Source organism: Acanthaster planci, linkage group LG18 (genome assembly GCF_054643075.1).
Source record: "Acanthaster planci isolate LZ-2023a linkage group LG18, COTS_SCS, whole genome shotgun sequence".
NCBI classification, from domain to species: Eukaryota; Metazoa; Echinodermata; class Asteroidea; order Valvatida; family Acanthasteridae; genus Acanthaster; species Acanthaster planci.
The window spans coordinates 3,275,317-3,295,779 of NC_141794.1; the positions used below are offsets into that span (position 1 = coordinate 3,275,317).

The following is a 20,463-nucleotide window of genomic DNA, read 5'->3' on the forward strand; positions in this document are numbered from 1 at the left end:
GTCAGCAATACACTAGCTCTATTATACTATACTCCTTAAAACCGCCACTGCATATCTTTATACGCCAGGAAAGTCCAGTAAAACCCCACAAAGAAAAAAGGATATATATTAAACTGGTATAGTTCTAGGCAGGTGGGGGAAAACTGCTACAATTATACACTGAGCGAGCTCGACAGTTTAAATGCTTCAGTCTGTCTGTGGTAACTTGATGGACTTTACAACCAGCGCTCACAGATGCTTGTCCAACCTTTGCTCAGTCTGACGAGTCTAGGAAAGTCCCGGTCTCCATAATGAACAGCCAAACCTCGCTGATGATGTCACTTTTACCGCTCTTTCCTGAGCGGCACCCCGCCAGATGGACTGTATATTACTAACTCCACGCGCTCACTGCTGTGCGCTGTAAAGTCAACTCCACAACACCCCACGCCTTGGGACGACCACGGGGACTAATCTCAGTCAACTCGCCGGGGCCCTGTGCTCTCCACCGGGCGGTCCCGGACCGGGAATGAAGGTGGCCGGTCTTTTAGCCCATGGATTCGATTAAGTTGGACGTCTTTGACGTAAGTTGAACTTGCCAGATGGACATGTACGGAGTTCTTGGGGCGCTCCAACCACTCCTGTATCTGTTAGTTGTGAGCAGATGTGAAGCGAGCGAAGGTAATCAATCAGTTCATTTAGCCAGAATACCTGTTTAAATTTTAAGTAATACTTTCAACCGAATAATAAAGTAAATTTTCGTCAACAACCGTTTTTGTTTATTTCTTAACAAATCAGCGAAAATTGGCAAGGCCATTTTAAAAGACCCACTTCGAAACAGTCAGTGTAGTGCACCATTTGATCGTTTCGAGTTTGCGTGTAGAGAAAGCTTGTTTGTGTTTCCTGTTATTCCACTAATGTCTAAAAGTAACACGCTCATTGCAGTCATAATCCAATATCCTTATCATATTGCTTGAGTGCTGTAACTTTTTGCTATCCGACGCGTATCATTGGCATCACGTAATCTTGTGGAAATGAAAAACGCTGAACACGTGTATGCGAGTATGATCACGATGTCACCACCCCATGAATATGACGCTACTCAAACACTTGGCAGGCTTTTCTTAAGCGCGCGTTTTAAATGAGTGAAGCATCCGGCCTGCTTGCCGATGTCCACCAAAGTAAAAATTTCTATGACGGTTGAAAAGATTTGTCTTCAGAATCCCGACAGTACAAGACTGTTTTTACGCCCTCGTTTAAGCCCAAACTGAGTGTTTCACGACTGGTCTGAACATTTTTTGCAGTACATTTTTAGACATATGCAGAACGTTGTTAAGACAACGTAAAGGCAAGCTAGATCAAGGAACACCCCCCCCCAGCTTAATGTCTTTCGGCAATGAGTTAAAGCTGCGCAGAGAGACAACTTTTAGGCATATTGCGTCGGACAGGTCTTGACGTTTTAAACCCAGACAATAAACTAATAGACAAGCAGACACTGCTGTACAGTTCATTGCATGCTCATTCCTTGCGCATGGGAAGAGAATGTCGAAGGAATAACAGGCTGCATACACCGTAACTTGTCATGTAGCATCTAAATATAGACCAACTTTAATGTACTGTCAGATCTCAGTTAACATTCTCCAAGTCACATATCCCCTATGGTGATTATATTTCCGTCTTCTGACTGGCTTGCTGCCGCAAAGGGCGTTTAGCGCTACTTCAGTTAAAAAGGAGAAACCAGGTAATGATCGGTCCGACCAAAGGAAAGCTTACTTGTTTACTCGTGACTCCATGACTATATATGAGACATAGTTTGTGAAGCCAAACTTAAAAACACTTTTGTCTGGACTGTACGGAGTGAATCCCAGGGGTGGTTTGCCCCAGAATATGTATATTATTCTCTTTACTTTCTGACGCCATTCGATAACAAGTTTCCTCACCCACTTCTCGGTAGAAAAACGAGGTAGAAGATTATACTGGTGGATCAGTTTCTCTGCGGCTGATCTAATTAACGTTTAATGAGTGACTTAAACATGGTCTATCATAGTTAATACCTGTCGCTATTAACCCAGTAAGTACTTGTACACATACAATTCCATCTGTGGACATACGATTCAACCTGCCAAGCTACTTTTCTCAGACGACTTTTTGGTTCCCCGTCTCCAAACATATTAGGAAGTCTATACCACGTGGCTCTGATTTTATCAATCGAGGAAATACTCCCCTGTAAGCATAAGCATTATGCAGACCCCGAGTTCTGTGTCAGTGTAAGGTGCGCGTTAAAATGTAAAGGCCAAAAGATTATCATACGTTGATCGGTGACCGCGTGCATAAACTTCAGGGTAAAGATAAACAGGTATGAAGAGGCGACATAGTTTTAATTCCACCGTTACTGCACTTCAAGAATCTGCCGTAGTTGTCCACGTTCCAGCTCGGCACAATGCACGGGCTGTTACATGAGACCTTAACTTTTGTCTGCTGGAAAAATTGCTGTAGCCAGAAGGCGTAACACTCGACACCGTACTGAGATATTAGTCATCCAAATGTGAAGCGTGGCACGGGGCGGGCGAAACTACAGAGTTTTGTATCATACGCGACAATGCCAGTCAAGCTGCAGAGTACACTGGGCATTTGCTGAAGGTGAATTTCAGACTTTCTAATACTCAAAGCAGCTCTAAGCACGTGAGCAAGCTTTCATAGAAGCTTACACGACGCATGTACACTCAGCAAATGTCCCAGGTGGAACTGGAATTATTTGGGAGAGGACACACAGATAGCTCCTTACAAATCCCATGTCACCTTGGACACCGATTCTGATCCCAGATGAGGCAATTTGGGCGAGACTTGGTATATCTCCTACTTGGAGAAAACTTCATAGGCCTTGTGAACATTTGCGGCACTGATTGTTATCAGCGACAAGCATTTTTTTTCTGAAGAAAAACAGGTTCATTTAAATTTGAAGATGTGTTTGCGACGACATCTCTAGCGACCTTTTACCCAAACAGTCCAAGACTACTGACTTTGCTCGACAACGTTTGTAGCAATGAATAGTTTTATGATACTATTACTGATGTTAAGAGATTCAAGGTGTGAATGGAGATTGTTGGCCTGCCTTCATTTCCACGACCTCATCGACTTTGAAACACGATCGACCATTTGACTGAGCAATCGCGACCGACTTCCAAAGTATAGGATGGCTGGCGTCCCTAGAATTAATCTGGAGTCAACTGAGAGTCGGCTGGGCAGAGATCAGACGAACTTCGCCACGGCGGGCACCCCTGGCTACTACCCTGGTTAGGTCACCTATTGCAATCGGTCCCCTCTCTCTGTGCTCGGTCGCCTGTGTTGTGTTCCTCCGAGGTGTCCAAGGAACCAGCAGTTGTTAAACAGTGACACGCATTGCCTCAAGGAAGCCAAGTGGACTGTCCAAGCGGACCCAGGGGATAACATTGTCAGTCATCGAGCGGACGAGGTGAACAGTGGCAAGGAATGGCTATCGGGAAATTATGGTTTGAGGCCACAGAATCGGACTGCATTTGCAAATTGATCCAGGAGATGAAAAGGAAGAACTGCAGTCATCACGCTACGAGAGGCCAATGTGCCCAAGGTTCGTAGTGTGGAACTAGAACTAGAACAAGACGGTGTCTTCACTTATTGCATGCAGCGAAAAATGAATATCCGCGTGAGAAACAAAGGTAAAAATGAAAGATACAACCCATGGCTTTTGAGATCAGACGTGAAATTACCTATCACTACGTTCTTATAAACATCGAAGCAAACTAAACATTTTGGGATGGGGGAAGCCTGAGCTATTTTAAAATAGAATGGACGCCTTTGCAAAGCTTATAACTTTCAGTCATCTTTTGGCTGGATAAAGAAGAAGAGCATATGAGCCTTGAGCTGGACCAAGAGAGGGCGCAGGTTCATTAGCTACAGAGGCTCCGTTGGTCGGAACTGAACTTCGCTGGTTCACAAACGACTATGAAATTCAAGCGTTACGGTCACATAGCTAAAAATGAAATGAACACTCCCGATCCATATGGTTCTTTTCAACCGATGAGGGGGTGCTTCTGCTCGAGACACATGACCACCAAAGCACAGACGCAATAATGCTAGGCGTAAAACTAAAAACATTAGGCCCTATCATCCACTTTCTTCAGAACGAGGAGAGCCAATGAGCCAGTTTGGTGTACGGACAGCGCATGCCCCAAATGAAGCGCGTCCGAGATCATTTTGGGAACAGCAACACGCGCGCAAGGTCTGCCCATTGAACGCGGCCATACGCCGAATCACACGCGTGCTTAGTTCTCGAATGAAGTCGCTTTTTTGAAATACCGAACTGGCTTATTTATAATAAACTGGCTCGCTTAAGGATCAAATTCCATTTTCTACGTTCTTAGTCTGAATTTAAAGGGAAAAAATGACGCAAGCCCTGCAGACCAGGTCGACAACAGGTGTACAACTAGAATGTTGCACACTGGTTACATAACAATAATGATGACATTGGAAACGTGCGAAACGCACGACTCTTTTAGGTTGTCATTTAGATTTTACAATGTATATTTTACTATGTAGGGTTTAAAGGTTCAGCACTCGACTTTCCCGTGTTAGTGCCGAGGAGGACAAGTATAACAATTATTCTTGAAATCCCATAATAAATTCAAAGCTATTTTGAAAACTAATCCATCTAATATATTGGGGATATGGAGGAAAATAAGCCTCCCCTTTTAATTGACCCAAACATCGAACTGAAGCTGACGGGTTTGAATTATCCTAACTGTATTTCTATAGATCCTGAAAGTTTACTCCTGATGGCCAGCTTCCTGAGCCTTTGGATTGGAAAAAGAACGTTCAAAGATTTTTGAATTTGTAATATTTTTCGCTCAGTTACTTCTTTAAAAATCCAACTTGGAAAAGGGCTTTAGAAAATATTTGCTGATATATCAATCTGTACAAACTGAAAAATTACCAGACCTAAAAGAGAAATATCTTGCCAAATATTGACCCATCACTTCCGAAGATTAATATACATTAAAAACAGACTAATGCGGCCGTCTCGTACGCAGATGTACATTTACGGCTTGAAATATTTTGGTAATCCGTCGGTAAAAGTCGAAATAAAAACAGATCAAAATATTTTACAAACCGCTTTGATTTATAAGGTAATAAAGTTAAAGCAATAATCTATTTTTACAAAAGATTCCAATACTTTTGCTGACAACAACTGCGTTATGTCAAATCAACGGAACATGGAACCCATCGACTACAGGTAGGTAAATGTTTGTAAAGTTTTATAATCTCCTTTTCACGTAAGCACAGGGAATCAAAACAAACATGCATGAACAAGGAGACCTAGGTACGACATCGCCGGACGTACAAGGTCGTTGATGAAATTCGTTTTTTACCTATCCCCAGATGATTTTCCTAATTATTAATTGAGGACGACAAAGGTAAAATTCCAACATGAGTGTTTTATGGTGTGGTTTCAGTTAAGAATCATTCTTCCATAGATTATCGAACGTGATAGAACGGCCCAATGTAAAATCCCCGCAGGCGGACCACACGAGGGTTCTGGAAACTCGCTGCCTGACCTTTTACTTTCAGGCTCTACACTGTCGCTTAATGGAATATACCTGGATTGTTGCGTTTGGCGGCATCTAATCTGCAATAAAGTTTGCCAAGGCAATGTAGGGCTGAGGACTTGAAGCCATCACTGTTACTCAATCAACATTGCCTTTCATTCTCATGTCCGCTGTGCGGTTGCCCCTAAATGTCATGAGCATGGCACTATAGGTGACTCATAGACTCGTTCATGCACCCCTCACCCTTAACGCCCCATTCTTGTGTTAGTCACCATTCATATACTTGCAGTAATGTTCGAAACACCCTGATGAATACCACCTGAGAGTGAGACCCTGAAACTCTGATTCATAGCCAGGGAACTTGATAGGTCAATTTTATGTTGCTGTAAAATATGAAATTGAGAGATGGATGGCATAACACCAGCCATTTAAAAAATTGTGCGCATGCAGAAACCTTCGAATTCATCACATCACCGAAACCACAGAGTAATGCAACTCCAGAAAGGTCCTTATAATGATTAATGTCACTGAGTTAGTATTACAATTTCCATTAATCGTTTCATTTGCTCTAATAATTTTCATTAATGGTCAGTTTCTTTGTCAATGTTTACCCGGACCTCGAATGACTAGCTTTGCATGGGTGTGAACTGATAGAGCAGTTCACAAAAAGGGCACTTCCTTTTAGTCAAAAATAGCACACCGTCAGACGTGCACCTAAAGAGAGGTCATCACTGTGCACTGTACAAGTGCGACAGTTTAAACAAATACCTACAGTACACTGCAAAAACAGAGGTGTTCAATTTAACACAGCTGGTATTATCAGAGTACTATACCAACACGTTTCAGTGGTTTTAAAAATTTGGTGTTATTTAACACTTTTAACACCCTCCAGTGCATTGTAACACTTATAGGTATGCAGAGTAACCACAACGGTGTTAAAGTAACACCCTATTATGTGGTCATCTGATAACACCAAAAAATGTTGATTTTGACATCAAAGTTACAGTGTATTTTCCAGTGTGTACTTTGCATACCAATCACAAAGTACCCGAGACGTGTGTCCCATCGCTGTCGTGCGATGGATTTTACCTTTCACGTGGAAATTAAAACCGAGTTCGCGTGAACTCTGGGGGATTATTTGATTAACCTTCTCTAAATAGAGGATCGTGAGAGAGAAACAAAACGATGAATAGTCTGACTGAAGTCGTGAATCTACGACCAAACATGTCACATCTAATTCTTGGCCACCTCCCGAGCAACTTGGAGGAAAAAATGTTCACTGTGATGGGAGCTGAGTTCGCAGGTGCGAACTGTCGGCACGAAGACGCCTCAAGGGATACCTTCAGTCATCACTTGCAGTGAAGGGTGGTGACGTGTTGCTTGGTAGAGCATTGGTGGGCCCAGGTGAATAAAGATTAAAACAATCAGATGTTTGAACGTCAAGTACTGATGATGACAGAATAAGCTATTATCGAAAGAAAGGCAGTGGACAGATATGGTAATATTTAGTTTTAAGCTGGGCTTCCATGCGTTATTGTTCTCCATAATTCTGTAGAAATTTAAAGGATTTGAATGGTGACTCTTGAAAATAATTTTCACAAGGTGAAAACTGAATCGGTTTACGTTTTAATTAAGAGAGAATATACCTTATGCTCATGAAAAATTGGGCAATGAAATTAAAAGTTAAATCAAGGTTCCACAAAGAATTAATATTTTTTTCGAGAACAATTTGACCAACAATTACGTATTTGTAGGAGGATTCGGAAAAGCCAACACCTAAGCCAGTATGACGAACGTGGCTGTACTGTAGTTAAAGCGTGTTTTAGATATCATTTGAAACCACAATTCCCCTGGTTAATTCAGCAAAAGAAGAGAGGGCAACTAGGAACCGTTCATCACACGACCTTTTCCCCTTGAAGAAAAGCTTTGTTCACTAAAAGTCTAGCCCGGAGACAGCCCCTCCTTGCCTCACCAAGCTGACCAACCCTGGAAAATTGCACTGCTTTATAGATGGTCTGGGGTACCGCCGCTCCCATCCCTTCAATGTGTCCCACCGCACACCTAGCTAGCCTTTATCCCACCTTTACATTCAGGTTCCTAGAGGCCAAGGCCTCCGTACCGTTTTGGGAACATGTGATGACAGTCCTTCATTTATAGTTGCTGGATTGAAAGAACTTTTACAGCCTACCGTGGTAGGTGCATTGGCCAATGTGCCTAACAGTGAAAAGCATATTTCGGTGAGTGCGACTTTGCGAAACCAATCAGAAGGGAACAGAAAAAAATAAACTTAAATAAAGAAACTTTTTGTATTAAGTCAGATAGTCCTTTGGCCGTTACCGTCTCCATGACTGATCTCCCCTTCTTAAAGTAAGTTTTGCGTAAACACTTAGCTTTCTTAATTGTTAATGACGCCATTACTTTGAAAACCTTGCCATTTATAAGTTCAACCGGATGGATTGATGTGTTAAGCGATGAGTTTAGAATAAAGGAATAGCGCAGTTTTTACGGGATCATCGAAAATGAAGCTGACAGATTTTTAGAGTGTAGTTTATCTACAGTATAGGTAAAACGCTTTTATATCAAATTTTTGTCAGACATCTCGACATCTTGGGAAAAGCAGGAATTGTGTGACAAAGCGTAAGCTACGCCAAAAAAATTGCCAGGTATTTTCCGTCATACATCACTAGTTTTATGTTATTCGTTTGAATGTTAGCAGACCGTGATACTAAAAAAAACTTGTGATATCCTTCACCTGCTGTACTTGCAACTAAAGACTGCAACACGTTAATCTAAATCGGAATTATTCAATTTGGCGATGGACGGCTGTAATTCACCGTTTATGAGCGCTGCCACATAAAATAAAACCTACATCTTTGAAATCGACTGACGCAGTCAGGCTATAACTTCTGACTGCGTCTGCTAACTTGCAGATGACTAAGAGTAGACTGGTGACGATGATGATATTAGTCTCTAATTAATCTGAGTGGAATTGGGACCTAGGCCAATTCGAGGAAGGACGAGGAAGCAATGTTGCACCACCCTTGCCACTTTCAGTGTTGAAAAACTGGCATCTCTGTACTTACGGCGAGTTGTTAACATGTAGGTGGGCGAGTTGTAATCTCCCTCTGACACTTCCTCCTCAATAAATCCACGGCAACCGCTACCAGACTTGGGATATCCGGAGCAAAATGCCAGTCACTCATTCGGTTAAATCTTACTTTAAAAAATTGATTTGATACAGGGTGTTCTATGCGCAACTGCAAATAACAAGTGGCAGGTTCACACCATTTCGTGATTTGTGGCTAGTCTTGATGAACCTGCTGTAATTCCCTAGCCAGATTTTAAACTGTCGTTTAATGTTGTTTTTTTTTTATATTTAAAGGAGGGGGTTGTCTGTTTCTTGTAGTTGAACTGAACGGTCTGAATTCAAGTTTTTTTTTCGAGTGTGAAAGAATTAACTTTTTTAGTTCTTAGTCTGCATAGAACATTTCTGTTTTGTGAGACGTGCTCTTACAATAATTCCTGGCAGAAGCCTCTCTCTTTTTTTGTTGTGTTATGTGTTTGGAGCTGTTTTTTTTGTTCTATCTGAAACATCGTATATAGAAACCTCTGCACATGATTTAACCTCCAAAGATGCTGCCGTTCTTGTTAATCAATCCATAACATAAAACACAAGACAAGGCTACACGAAACGCCCATGGACACCTGGGCTCCACATGGGCATCATACAAGCAGTCAATTTTCAGCTACTGATTCTCAGCCTAAATCTCCCCAGGTGTAACATCACTGAGGTATAGATTCGCGACTCCAGACGCTAGTCTCTCAGTTAGTACATGGAGACGGGAGGGTTGGCGGGAAAGTGCCGCCTGCCAAAATGTCGCCAGACGACGTCTGGTTTCCGACCCCCCCCCCAAGACGACGTGTTCCGAGTCGGATAAGGCAGGTTTTCTAGGCAATCAGGTCTTGGAAGGGCTTTAAAAGGTCCACCCTATCTCTTACCTGGCTGCATAATCTACTGTTACATGTAGTGTAGCCGTGCATGGACCTATGTGTTCGGTATGTTTCGAAAAATTAATATATCCTTGCAGCTGAAAAAATGGCTTGAATAGAACAAGGTTCAGTTCGTGACCTCAAGCGGACTCGGCAGCAAAAAAACTATCCGAATTCACGAGGTCAGCAAAGGTCTCATTTTGATGACGTTAACGGTTACCTTTAAGAACCTGCGTCGGGTTTAAATTCCCTTGGGGCATGAGCTGGGCTCCAAAGGCGACAATATCATTGCCCTTTATCTTATCTCTAAGTTGATCGCGAGATGTCCCAAATGCTATCTTCCTGAAAGGACTGACACTCCCGGTAGCTCACACTTTAATAATCGTCCCTGGCATAACAAGACATCATTCAGTTTAAAGCACAACTGTGTGTATGATTCATGGCGACCAACATGCACGTATACCCTACGCTTTAGGTCCAATAGGATCGAGAGTTCTGTTTATCGTCACAATAGTGCTCCCTTTGAACAAGTTCTACCTCAGCAGTCATTAGGGTAGAAAGTGTGTGATTTTAGAAACATTATCCGGTGATCTCTCCCTTTAACAAGTCTGGAAGTAGGCCTAAGGTTTTTTTACGCGAGTTTTTCAATCACGGCCGGTAAATTTCTAATTCGACACGCATTGTTCGTTTTAAAATTTTCTTTGCACGAGTATGAGGGAGACTGTGGATTTTGCCAACAAGAGATATGTGTTGTTCCGTACTGAATCCTATGGTAAGTTTATAGCCAATCCTCTGGCACTGCCAAGTCGACAACGAGGTCTTTGACATTATCTGGCTATAATCAAACCTGTCAACGGGGGTTGTACCGAGACGGGATGCCCCAGGGAAGGGGGTACCAACCAATTAAATTCTCCCGCTTTAATTCGATCATTTGCCGGGAAAATATTTACAGGTATAAGACGAGCAAGATGAAAAACAAGGCGACGGTTGCTTTTTTGACCTGTTACTAAACATGCTTTTTGGCGAATTAGGACTCTTCAGGCATGGGGATGAGAAGTTTTATATATTCGAGCAGTCGGCTTTTTAACCATCTTCACAAAATCAAAAAAGGAAAGAGCTATTTGTTTTTACATTTTATTCGACAGCCTAACCACTCCAAACGCAATTTCCCTGTGGAAATACATGTCTTCTGGCAATAAGGTAGAACAAAAATCTATCTCTATCTTTCTTTTATCTTGTACTTTATTTCACTTTTATGATAGCTTTGAAAACACCATACATGTTTAAACTTGTTGGTGATCTTAAAGTATCAATTCTTTGTTTGCCAAATGGACTAAAATGCCAACGACAAGGCTTCAATGTTAACGCGCACCTTTCTTAGTTTAAACAATTATAAACATCACGAATGTTTCACTCAAGCAACAAGTAGACACACTCCAACATGTTGTAAGTAGCTGATGTTCTGATTTGCCTCTCTTCTGTGTCAATTTTGTTTGAAGCTGATTTTCAGGGCAAAGAAAGCTAACCCACAGGATGAAAGGGGCTTACAGTGGCGTCCAATTTGCTCAGACCATTTCAAGAGTTCCTACCTGTTAAGCATTGCTTCGGGAAGACAGGAAACTGTGTGTGGCTGGAAATTATAAATCACCGGGTAGAAAAATGACCCAACCCGAGGGACCGGCCTAAAAATAGAGTGACAGGTCGAACTGATGACCAGTAGTGGCTACTTGTTGAGTGGGATATTGCTAGCAAGGGAGTTAGCCCTCCAGGCTTCTCGCGTGATACGGACGTTTAAGGATTTTATTACCTGGGTTGACTATTTGATGCAATTTTATGAGACAATATCATATGAAGCAATTTTACACACTTTAGAGGGTCTCGTACGTGTAATGTTGCCCTTTCCGGAACCCACTGAAAGGTATAGCAGATACAGAACCTGCTGTGCATATTCTCTTACATCTTCTCCGAGGATCGTAAATACAAGGAAAGATGAAAAAAGTGACAAGGATACAAACAAAAGCGCGCGCATACAATATTCAAGTATATGCTGCCTGAGGTATTTCACGGGTTAGCGTGGAATTTTGGCTTGTGCGCATGCGTACATCCCGTAACTAAGGATTCTGTGCGTATAGGGTTAGCGCATAACATTTCTGCTCGCGCCGTTAGCGCAGAATGGAGATCGTAAGCGTGGAATTCTGCTGTAAGCAGCGCCATTAAATTGAGGCCAGGGTTTTACGCTCTGATCCAGGATTCTGTGTGGTGTGAAATGTCAGGTCATCTTTACGCGGCTGGTAGCATATTTCAGGTCATCTGAGTTATAAGCGCTTGGTAAGCAGTTTACAGTGGACTAGGAAAAAGTGGTGAACAGATTGCGTTCATGGAAAAAAATTAGTCAACACACCAAAGCAACTTTTAAAATATGTACTAAAACAACCATTACGGTACAGTGTATAAAAAGTCCTGAAGTGATTTGAACACCTCACTGCCCAATAGGGTGTCAGTAAGGCCCTAAATTAAGTGGTGGGTAAGGTCCCTGTCACATCTGACATATGATTTCGTAAGTTAAGAACACATTTTCTGATTTCCAAAAGTGATGAATTAATGCAAAGTACCTGTCAAACAGATAATAATAGTTTGAGATCAATTCCATTGATATTTCCATGTCAAATACCAAAGGTCAGATGTAACATGGACACGAAAATGACACATTTTTACACCTATTTTCTAGAATTACACTAGTACATTTACTCCTGATGTTTTCTTCGGGCACTTTCTTGAATTGTCAAGCACCAGTTTTAATAACTGTTTTGAGCACACATTAGTCCATATAGTTGCTGGAGATTTCAGGAAATAATGTTCCTCAGCATGCACCGAGACGGTCAAAACTTCATTATCGACATGGAAGGGCGTTTCCTGCGCCCGACCGGCTGAACCCAGGGGAACTCGAAGCAACTATAGGTCCGCGAGTTGACTCTTACCTTACACGTAGGCCTACTAGAGCAACCCATTCCTTTTAGACTCGAGGAAGCTAGAACCAAATTGCATTTTCTCTAACATAAAAAAGTAAAGCGGTTCGAAAAAGCAAGAAATCAATTTTGCATCGCCGTGTTGTTCAGTCCAAGTTTTGAAACGTGAAGATCTTAATTCTACAGTTCCTTTGTACTCTTGTACAGAATGGCTTCCTTGGCTACATTACGCATGGTTGCTTTTATCACGTTCCCTTGAGAAATGTTTTATTTTTTGGGGGGTAAATTAAAGACAAGTGGCATTTGAATATGTATATAAAATGTTCGACAGCTTTGGCATTTGAATATGTATATAAAATGTTTGACAGTTTTGTCATTTGAATATGTATATAAAATGTTTGACAGCTTTGGCATTTGAATATGTATATGATATGTTTGACAGCTTTGGCATTTGAATATGTATATAATATGTTTAATTGACAGCTTTGGCATTTGAATATGTATATAAAATGTTTAATTGAAAGCTTTGGCATTTGAATATGTATATAAAGTGTTTAATTGACAGCTTTAAAAACTTACGATTTCAAAAAAGATTAATTTGAGGCAAGGCAAGTACTAGAGGAGACACCACACAACACTCACGAAGTATTTTCGAAGCACTTTTGAATCATGAAGGCCATTTAGGCGAGCCGTCTAGCCAGCATGGGAAAGGATATTCATGGGACTGTAACCGGCGTTTTTTGCCATGATCTTTACGCCTCGGCCTGAGCTCCATGAGCTCTTGGATCAGTGCAGTTTCTGTCGTCACTACTAATGTTTATTTCCGCTCCTTCTCAGCAGTGCTGTATCATTGCACCTTCGAGTCCAACGAAGACTGCAGGCTGGAGCAGGATCCGAGCGATGAGTTTGATTGGGAGGTTCATCGCGGGATGGCGCCCTCCAACCACGCCCGATTTCACTCTCGCCGGTCGCGCCATCATCGCTCAGTCTGGAAGAGAGGCAGCCTCCGGTACGAAACGTACTCAGGCCCACTCAGCGTTTTCAGGGAGCTCTCCATCGAAGAACGGGAACTCCTTAACAACAATGTCTTCATTGACCTGTCACCGGATCCCTTCCCACACTGGCCTTTTGTTGACCACACTTACGGGAATGACTCAGGTGACAAGTGACGCCATAATTGCTTTCACATTTCTTCCATATAATACACCAGAGGTCCAACAGGTCCATTTTCTCAATGCTTCTTTCTCTAAAGGTCATTTTGCACACCTGGTGGCGAAAGATAACACCCAGACAAGCGGCCATGCCCGTATCATGTCGCCCGAGATAACGATGCCCGATTCCGTGGAGGCCGACCTGACTTTCTTCTACCATCTATGGAACTTCAAGGGGAGACCGTCGGCCGGCCGGCTGAAAGTCTTCGTCTGTGAGGGCCAGGATCTGGTCTTCACGGCTACGGCTAGCCTCGGCAGTGTATGGATGAAAGCTGAAGTGCGGATAAAATGCAACGGCACCTTTAGGGTGAGCTTTAGAAAAGATGAAGAAAATTAGTCCTTCCCACGCCTTTCCCGCACAGCCAGTTTGCCTTGAGCCGAATTTCTGGGGAAGACTGTTAAGAGTTCCCTGTGCGCACGTAGAGACAGTGTTTCTCCAGAATGTTCTGGAGCAGAATCCCCCAAGTCTCACCCATCACAAATAATTTCGCAGATAACTTGAAAAATCACTGCAAAATTTTACTTTTGGTCCCTTCCATGCAGCCAGTATGCCGTTGACAGTATTTTTTTTAATTAAGTTTTATTTCATGATGTTGATCATAATTTGATACAGAATGCAATGGATGCCACAGTAACTCCAAAACGTAAATACACGTTGCCAACCTGAACATTGAGGCTTACTAAATACTGCCTATATTGTGTACCATCAAGGCAGTGGTCATTCACAGAACAGTGAAGAGATTCACAAGATAACAAGGCAGAAATTGTGCTTGACACATTGGGATATATTGCCCGGGAAATGGGTTATTTATAGGGAAATGAAACCCGTCTCTACACTATCACACGAGGTCAACTTATTGTCCAATTTGACGCATGAAGATGCGATTACAGTTTCCTCGTTTGATGACTGACGTTTCATGCCTGAACGTCCAGGGCCGGCAAGCTCCTTTGAGAAGTAGAGCAGTAGAAAAAATCTTTGTTAAATTTAAGAGCAAATCGTGGGTTTAGTTAAAAACAACAACAGAGTTATCGGATGTTGTACTTGTGCACGTACTACAACCTTGACATCATCTCAAAGTTGGGGAAAGTTAGCCAACATAATCAGGCTAAGATCTGAATATGGCATTTGGGATTTAGTAGAAAGTATATAGGCCTGGCGTACTTACTCATGCTTGATAGTTCATCTATTTAAAGGAGGGAATCGTGTTTGTTGAGAAAAAAGCGTCACGAGCTCCCATTAGCCCGTTAATAAGTCTGCTCTTCTGATTTTGTTGAACTTGGCGGTATAAGTGTCAGAGTTCAGGTAAGGCCTACATGATATTACAATTCTTATTTATATGTACACACCATAGATGCTGTAACACTTATCTCGAGAAAAAACCAATTAACAAGGCCTCACAACAATCTCTTCGTGTTTTCCTTTCTCCTATACGACCATTTCCTTCCCCATAGTATTCCTGCATCGCGTATGGGCAGGACTTTTATTGCTCGAATATTATCATTGATTGATTTCAGGGCCTCAGTTTTGGCAAATTTGATTTGCACGGGCTACTTCATCGCTCCTTTCGAATTTCTGAATGCGATCAATCACTTTCCCGAAGCGCATTAGGAGTCGAAATCTTACTTCCTACTGCAGTGAAATGCCAATTACTAAACAACAGTCCCCCCCCCTGACTGTAATTGTAAACGCGTGTTGGAAGTGAGACTGTAAAGCTAGCTTGCTTCCCTTTCTTGATTCGCACAGATTATATTTGAAGGTTTCATCGGAGGCAAAGACATAGAAATTGCAATAGACGACGTGAATGTTACCGTTAGTAATGGTAAGTTCCAAATGTTCTCTTCAGTGCACTTTTTTTATATCCATGGCCTGTACCAAACCTTTCCTATATAAGGGCTTTTCGACATGAGGCACACCCGGCTCGAAATCGATTAATTATACATGTACCGTCTTTAATGGAAACTGTCAAACTGTTAACATGGCCCAATTTTTGTTTGAATCCTATCTTGATATCCAATGCTCACATTAAAAAAAAACAGTTCAGTCATATTGCATCATTTCAATGGTCCCTGTACAGGCTAGCCTTCATGTTCATGTGGATTAAAAATATTGCTGTGGAACAATGAACATATGCAACCGGTTTAAAATTGACGAGATTTTTCCAGTGCTGCTTGACACGCTCATTGAAGGAGGGGCCAATGCCAGAGTGTATATGCCTTGCGCTTTCAACTTCATCTGCAATCTGAAGAAAACCACGCACTGGATATTATTAATGTTAAAAACAGAGAGTTTAGAATGCCGGTTAATATCGATAATCCCTTTTCCCGAAGCAGGGCAGCATTCTGTATAGTTATGGGTACAAAAATGATCTCGGTTCGCGCAGTTATAAATACAAAATATAAGAGATGCGTTTGGAGGTAGAGTTAGAGAACTTTGCGTTGCCTGTTTATCGTTCTTAAGACATGCTGCGTGTTTGTAGCAGAAAACATGAAAATATAATTCTGATCCCTGAAAACATGTTCTGCGAGTGGGCCGTAGGCGTGTTGGCAACTACGCATCCTCCATAACCTTAAAGATATGGGTCTGCAGGAGAACAAAATACGCAAACTCTATATTTAGTTAGGAATTCCGTTCAATATGTGTCTGTGCCTATGCCGGACATAAACTTGGGGACTGGTGACAGACATTTCCAGTAAGCTCTCTAATTTTAACTCTTGTTTTCGTCTTGGTGGCGCTGTTGGAAACGGGATGCACTCATTCAAGCTTGGGTTTTTGTAACTCTGAAACAGTTTCTGCTGGAAACTTAAAATCCCAAAGGGATTGAAAATGCCATTTACGAAGTATTTGGGTTTTTTTTTTTTTTTGGGGGGGGGAATCGATTTATATCTGGCAAATAAAAATATGTTACTGATCGGCCCGAAACAGGAACCCCCCCTACAGTGCAGCCGCACACGACGTGGAATACGGGTAACGAGTCCAACGCGACCACTACGAGCCTACCAACCACGATGACCTCTGCTGGTCCTAGCAATCCCGAGCCGGGGCCGGAGGGACCTGACACGGGTGTGGATCCAGAGACAGCTGGTATTTGGTCTATCCATACAAGAAATGCTTTTTAATCATCTTAAGGATTTTCTTGGTTCAAGCGTTTCGGGGGGGTAGGGAAGGGCGGGGCAAAGTTAACCCCCACGTCGGGCTTGGAAGACAAAGTATACCAGTAACCTACTTCCATTTAGCAGATGAAATAGGAGGGCACTACTTGGTTTGGCGAAAGCTTCGATATTCATCACGCGATTAGTTTTTCCTTATTCTACTAACTTAAACCTCACATGTCTCTTGCCTCCGCCATTTCAGTGTCAGTACCGAGGGAAAGGGGAAGGTTGCCACCCCGAAACATAAACGGCACCCCTGATCTGTACGTGGGGTGCTGTGATAATTTCCTACTGGTTAAAAAATTGACACTTTTAGCAGAAAGGTCACCCCCCGACCAAAGTCCTGGATTCGCCAATGCGTCATACAACTGAGAGGCTCGTTTGTATACCGTCACCAATGTAGAAAGAGTTGCACCGCACCGCCCCAATCACAGTATACTGAAGAGAAATTTGCTTTCTAATTTGACTGACTCCACACAAAAAAATGCATTGGGTTGTCGGTGACGCTGGCTTTGAAATGTTGGGGCAAGAAAACCAAACTGAGTGTTCTGATGACAATACCTCTCACTTTCTCTATCTCTACTCTACTAAGCAGAGGATAGTAATATATGTAAGTAACGTAAGTCCCCTCCTTTCTTTTACCGATAAAAGTAGTCAGCAAACTGAGAAAAAATAATTTGATTCATTGGACAATTTTCCGCATGAGCACTGACTGTGCAAAATCAAGACAGAGTTTATACAACCTTTAAACCGTTTGGATTTATAACAGTTTCCTGACAAATTCTCCAGTCAGCTTGCCTTGTGCTTATCACCGATCATTGTTTGTTCTATTTGAAGACTCATGCTATCATAAGATATTCGAGTGTGAATGGCTCTCAATTTTTTTATTCTTCTATCCACTACCTAAGCCTTTATCTGTGATAGTTTGCGCAACTGTCTAAGTGGTGCTGGGTACCGATGTCTTTGATCCATAGCGTGATGTCCTCACACAACTGGCCGGCTTTAGTACTGCCTCGCCCCGTTGCCGCCGGCCACAACTCTTTGAAATGACTCCAGCCAGTGTTCGAACTGTGCAAATTAATTTCAAAAGGTGATTGAGCGCGAGAGTTGGGCAATGTTGTGCCCCTACCTCATGTTTGCAACCAAAATGTTTACTACACAGGAGTGGGGTGGAATGGACTGACTTTTTCAATGTTTAGTACGTTCTAGGTTCTAGACCATATGCCGAATCGTGGAAGCACTATTTGTTTGGCAAAGAAACTATCAGGAAAAACGAACACATTAGCTGTTCCATCAGTAATTCCAAAGTGGGAAGGCTGATATCCATTTCTTCTAAAAGAGTATGAGCTCATTTTCTAAATCATTTTTAGTCGCTTACACTTCTTATTGCGGAGACTTGCTTTCATCTACCTGTTATAAAAACTAACAACAATGCATGTTTAGGTAAACTGCCAACGACCCTGCGATTACGGTTTCTAATGACACGCGATATTGCAATGTATTTTGATGTACCCACTGCCTTGTGTATGCAACGGGAGTGGCCAAATCGAAGGTTCTTTCGAGAATACGATTTTTGCTGAGCAACGGCTTTCTCTGTATCTGTTCCATGCAGTGAGCCTGGTCGTCATTGCATTGGTTCTATTTGCGGCTACGTGCTTCATGCTGCTAGTGACCCTGATGATTCACATCCGCTTCAGATCCAAGAGAAGGCAAGCATCGACACAAAACTACTGCGAAAGTTGATATCTAAATATACTTCGCACGTTCTGCTAGCTAGGAGGTCAACCTTTACAGATGATATCGACCCCCTCCTCCTCCAAGCAGGCTAATGGTTGGCCACATGAAGCTATTTATTTATAAGGCAAACAACGAAATGATGAAGTAAAAGATGATTGCTTAAGGAAATGTTACTTTCGAGACGGGGGCAGAAACAGGAATACGATGGCTAAGGGAAACCCAACAAAAAAAGTAAAAACAACAAATTAATCAATTCCAAATGTTTTGGGGTGAAACCCCACCTAGGTTGGCAAGTTGTAAATGGTGAAAAAAATGCCCCCATATCGACCCAGCAACTGCAGATCAAAATGATTTTTATCAAATTATATGTAAATCACATTTTACTACTCATTTACAGGAGACGGGGACGGTTTCATGAGCCTTTCACATTTGGGTCAGAGTTCTTCAACCGCCATTCCATGGATCCCAGCGAAGCTACGGCCTACATGACCCTGAACTTCCCCCCTAGTTCCACCTCTGGTTCGGGGCTAGAGTTCCTCTCAATGTCCGAACGTCGCTCCTGCGACGCAAGGGACTCAAAACGGTCAAAACCTTCCGACGGCGCACAATCCAAGCGCTCGTCAGGGCTACATGCCTCAGCCGAGAGCATCCGCCGAAGCGCGTATACTAGGCGCTCCACCGGGGGCCAACGCCGCCAGAGCCGGACCTTCCCTGTCTCTAAGGAGCTAAAGAATCTACTGGAGAGTGTGCAGATGCGCAGGTTCCGGACGCTGAGCCAGCACATGTCGGTGGCAGATGTAGAGACTCTACGACGTACGCTCAGTAGTCAAGGCGAAACCGCCCCAAACAGCGACCGGACTGTGTCGACCGTTCTACTAGACGCCACCGCGTCCTCCCTGAGAAAGATGAGCGACATGTCTGATCATTTTTACTATAGCCTGTTTCCGACAGTAGGTATTGTCAGCTGCAAGAACTCGCTGGTGGCCTCCGAGGACTCCGACCAAATTATTGAACTGAAGGACAGAAGGCCCGCCTCAGGTGAATATGACTCTGATGATCTTGAAGTACAGGCAGTAACTAGTGGCTCCTTGCTCATTAAGTCCGAGAGTCAGAGCGAATCTGAGAGTGACCGATCGGTGGCACCGGAGACAACCCAGATGGTGGACAATGAGATCTATGAATGTTTTACCAACTCTGACGCATCTAGCTCAGGAACGGTACAATAGCCAAACATCTGACACCGAACCCTCTAGTTTAACGATTCTCTATAGAGTTCCCACCTGCATAAGGTCATTGTGAAAGAAACATGTCCATCACAATATGCTTCGGACACCCACGGCAAGGTTAAGTTCAAAGAACACTTAGAAATTCACCGGCACTGCAGGATTTTACTTGGATTTTAATCTGAGTACTGCAGAAACCCGTGGTCCAATCACTTTCTTGTTGGTTAGTGAGAACTGAGGCGCATTTCCAGTGGCTCTTTGAAGGGTTAAGTTTAAAAAGAGATTGCACTGACAGGCAACGGTTGGTTGCCGTGAATGGATTCTTGTAATAAAGCGTTTCACTTAAGTGTTAACAGAGCGATCCCTCAGTGGCATTGAGTTTTTGGAATGTCGTTTCCCTATTTACCCAAATTCGCAAAGTGGGTGAAGAATGAAAGGTGGAAAGATATCACACCGAAATGGCTGCTCGATACTATGGACCTTTTTCACCCATTTGACTGACTGTAAACAATACCACCACTTGTACACTGCCTTGGCCACGGTGATCGTATATATTCCTACGGGCAGCTTCAACCACGTGCATGCGCACGTGCGAACGCTGCATGCTTGACTAGGTTATCTTGAATAG

The 20,463-nt window shown here is 42.7% G+C and overlaps 1 protein-coding gene across 10 annotated transcripts; it reads left to right on the forward strand.

The window, feature by feature from the left end:
• Positions 1–420: 420 nt before the first annotated feature.
• LOC110980610 (uncharacterized) lies at positions 421–20,190 on the forward strand. Of its 10 annotated transcripts, none has more exons than XM_087148654.1 (8): positions 2,348–3,671; positions 5,176–5,245; positions 13,355–13,523; positions 13,767–14,032; positions 15,470–15,545; positions 16,649–16,807; positions 18,488–18,584; positions 19,010–20,190. In XM_087148654.1, the coding sequence occupies exons 3-8, from the start codon at positions 13,415–13,417 to the stop codon at positions 19,836–19,838; spliced, it is 1,536 nt and encodes a 511-aa protein (XP_087004780.1). In that variant the 5' UTR covers positions 2,348–3,671; positions 5,176–5,245; positions 13,355–13,414; the 3' UTR covers positions 19,839–20,190. The 10 variants fall into 10 exon arrangements, with proteins under 10 accessions (XP_022093156.1, XP_087004778.1, XP_022093147.1 ...); XM_087148650.1 differs by having other exon boundaries at positions 2,351–3,671; positions 13,355–13,672; XM_087148651.1 differs by having other exon boundaries at positions 2,351–3,583; positions 13,355–13,672.
• Positions 20,191–20,463: the final 273 nt, after the last annotated feature.

What these genes read in the sequence shown, in the direction of transcription:
- LOC110980610 (XM_087148647.1), top strand. Translation starts at nt 3,466, where the DNA reads ATGGCTATCGGGAAATTATGGTTTGAGGCCACAGAATCGGACTGCATT. An exon ending in AATGCAACGGCACCTTTAGG is followed by an intron (nt 14,033 to 15,469) that starts GTGAGCTTTAGA and finishes TGATTCGCACAG; the next exon opens with ATTATATTTGAAGGTTTCAT. An exon ending in GAATGTTACCGTTAGTAATG is followed by an intron (nt 15,546 to 16,648) that starts GTAAGTTCCAAA and finishes GGCCCGAAACAG; the next exon opens with GAACCCCCCCTACAGTGCAG.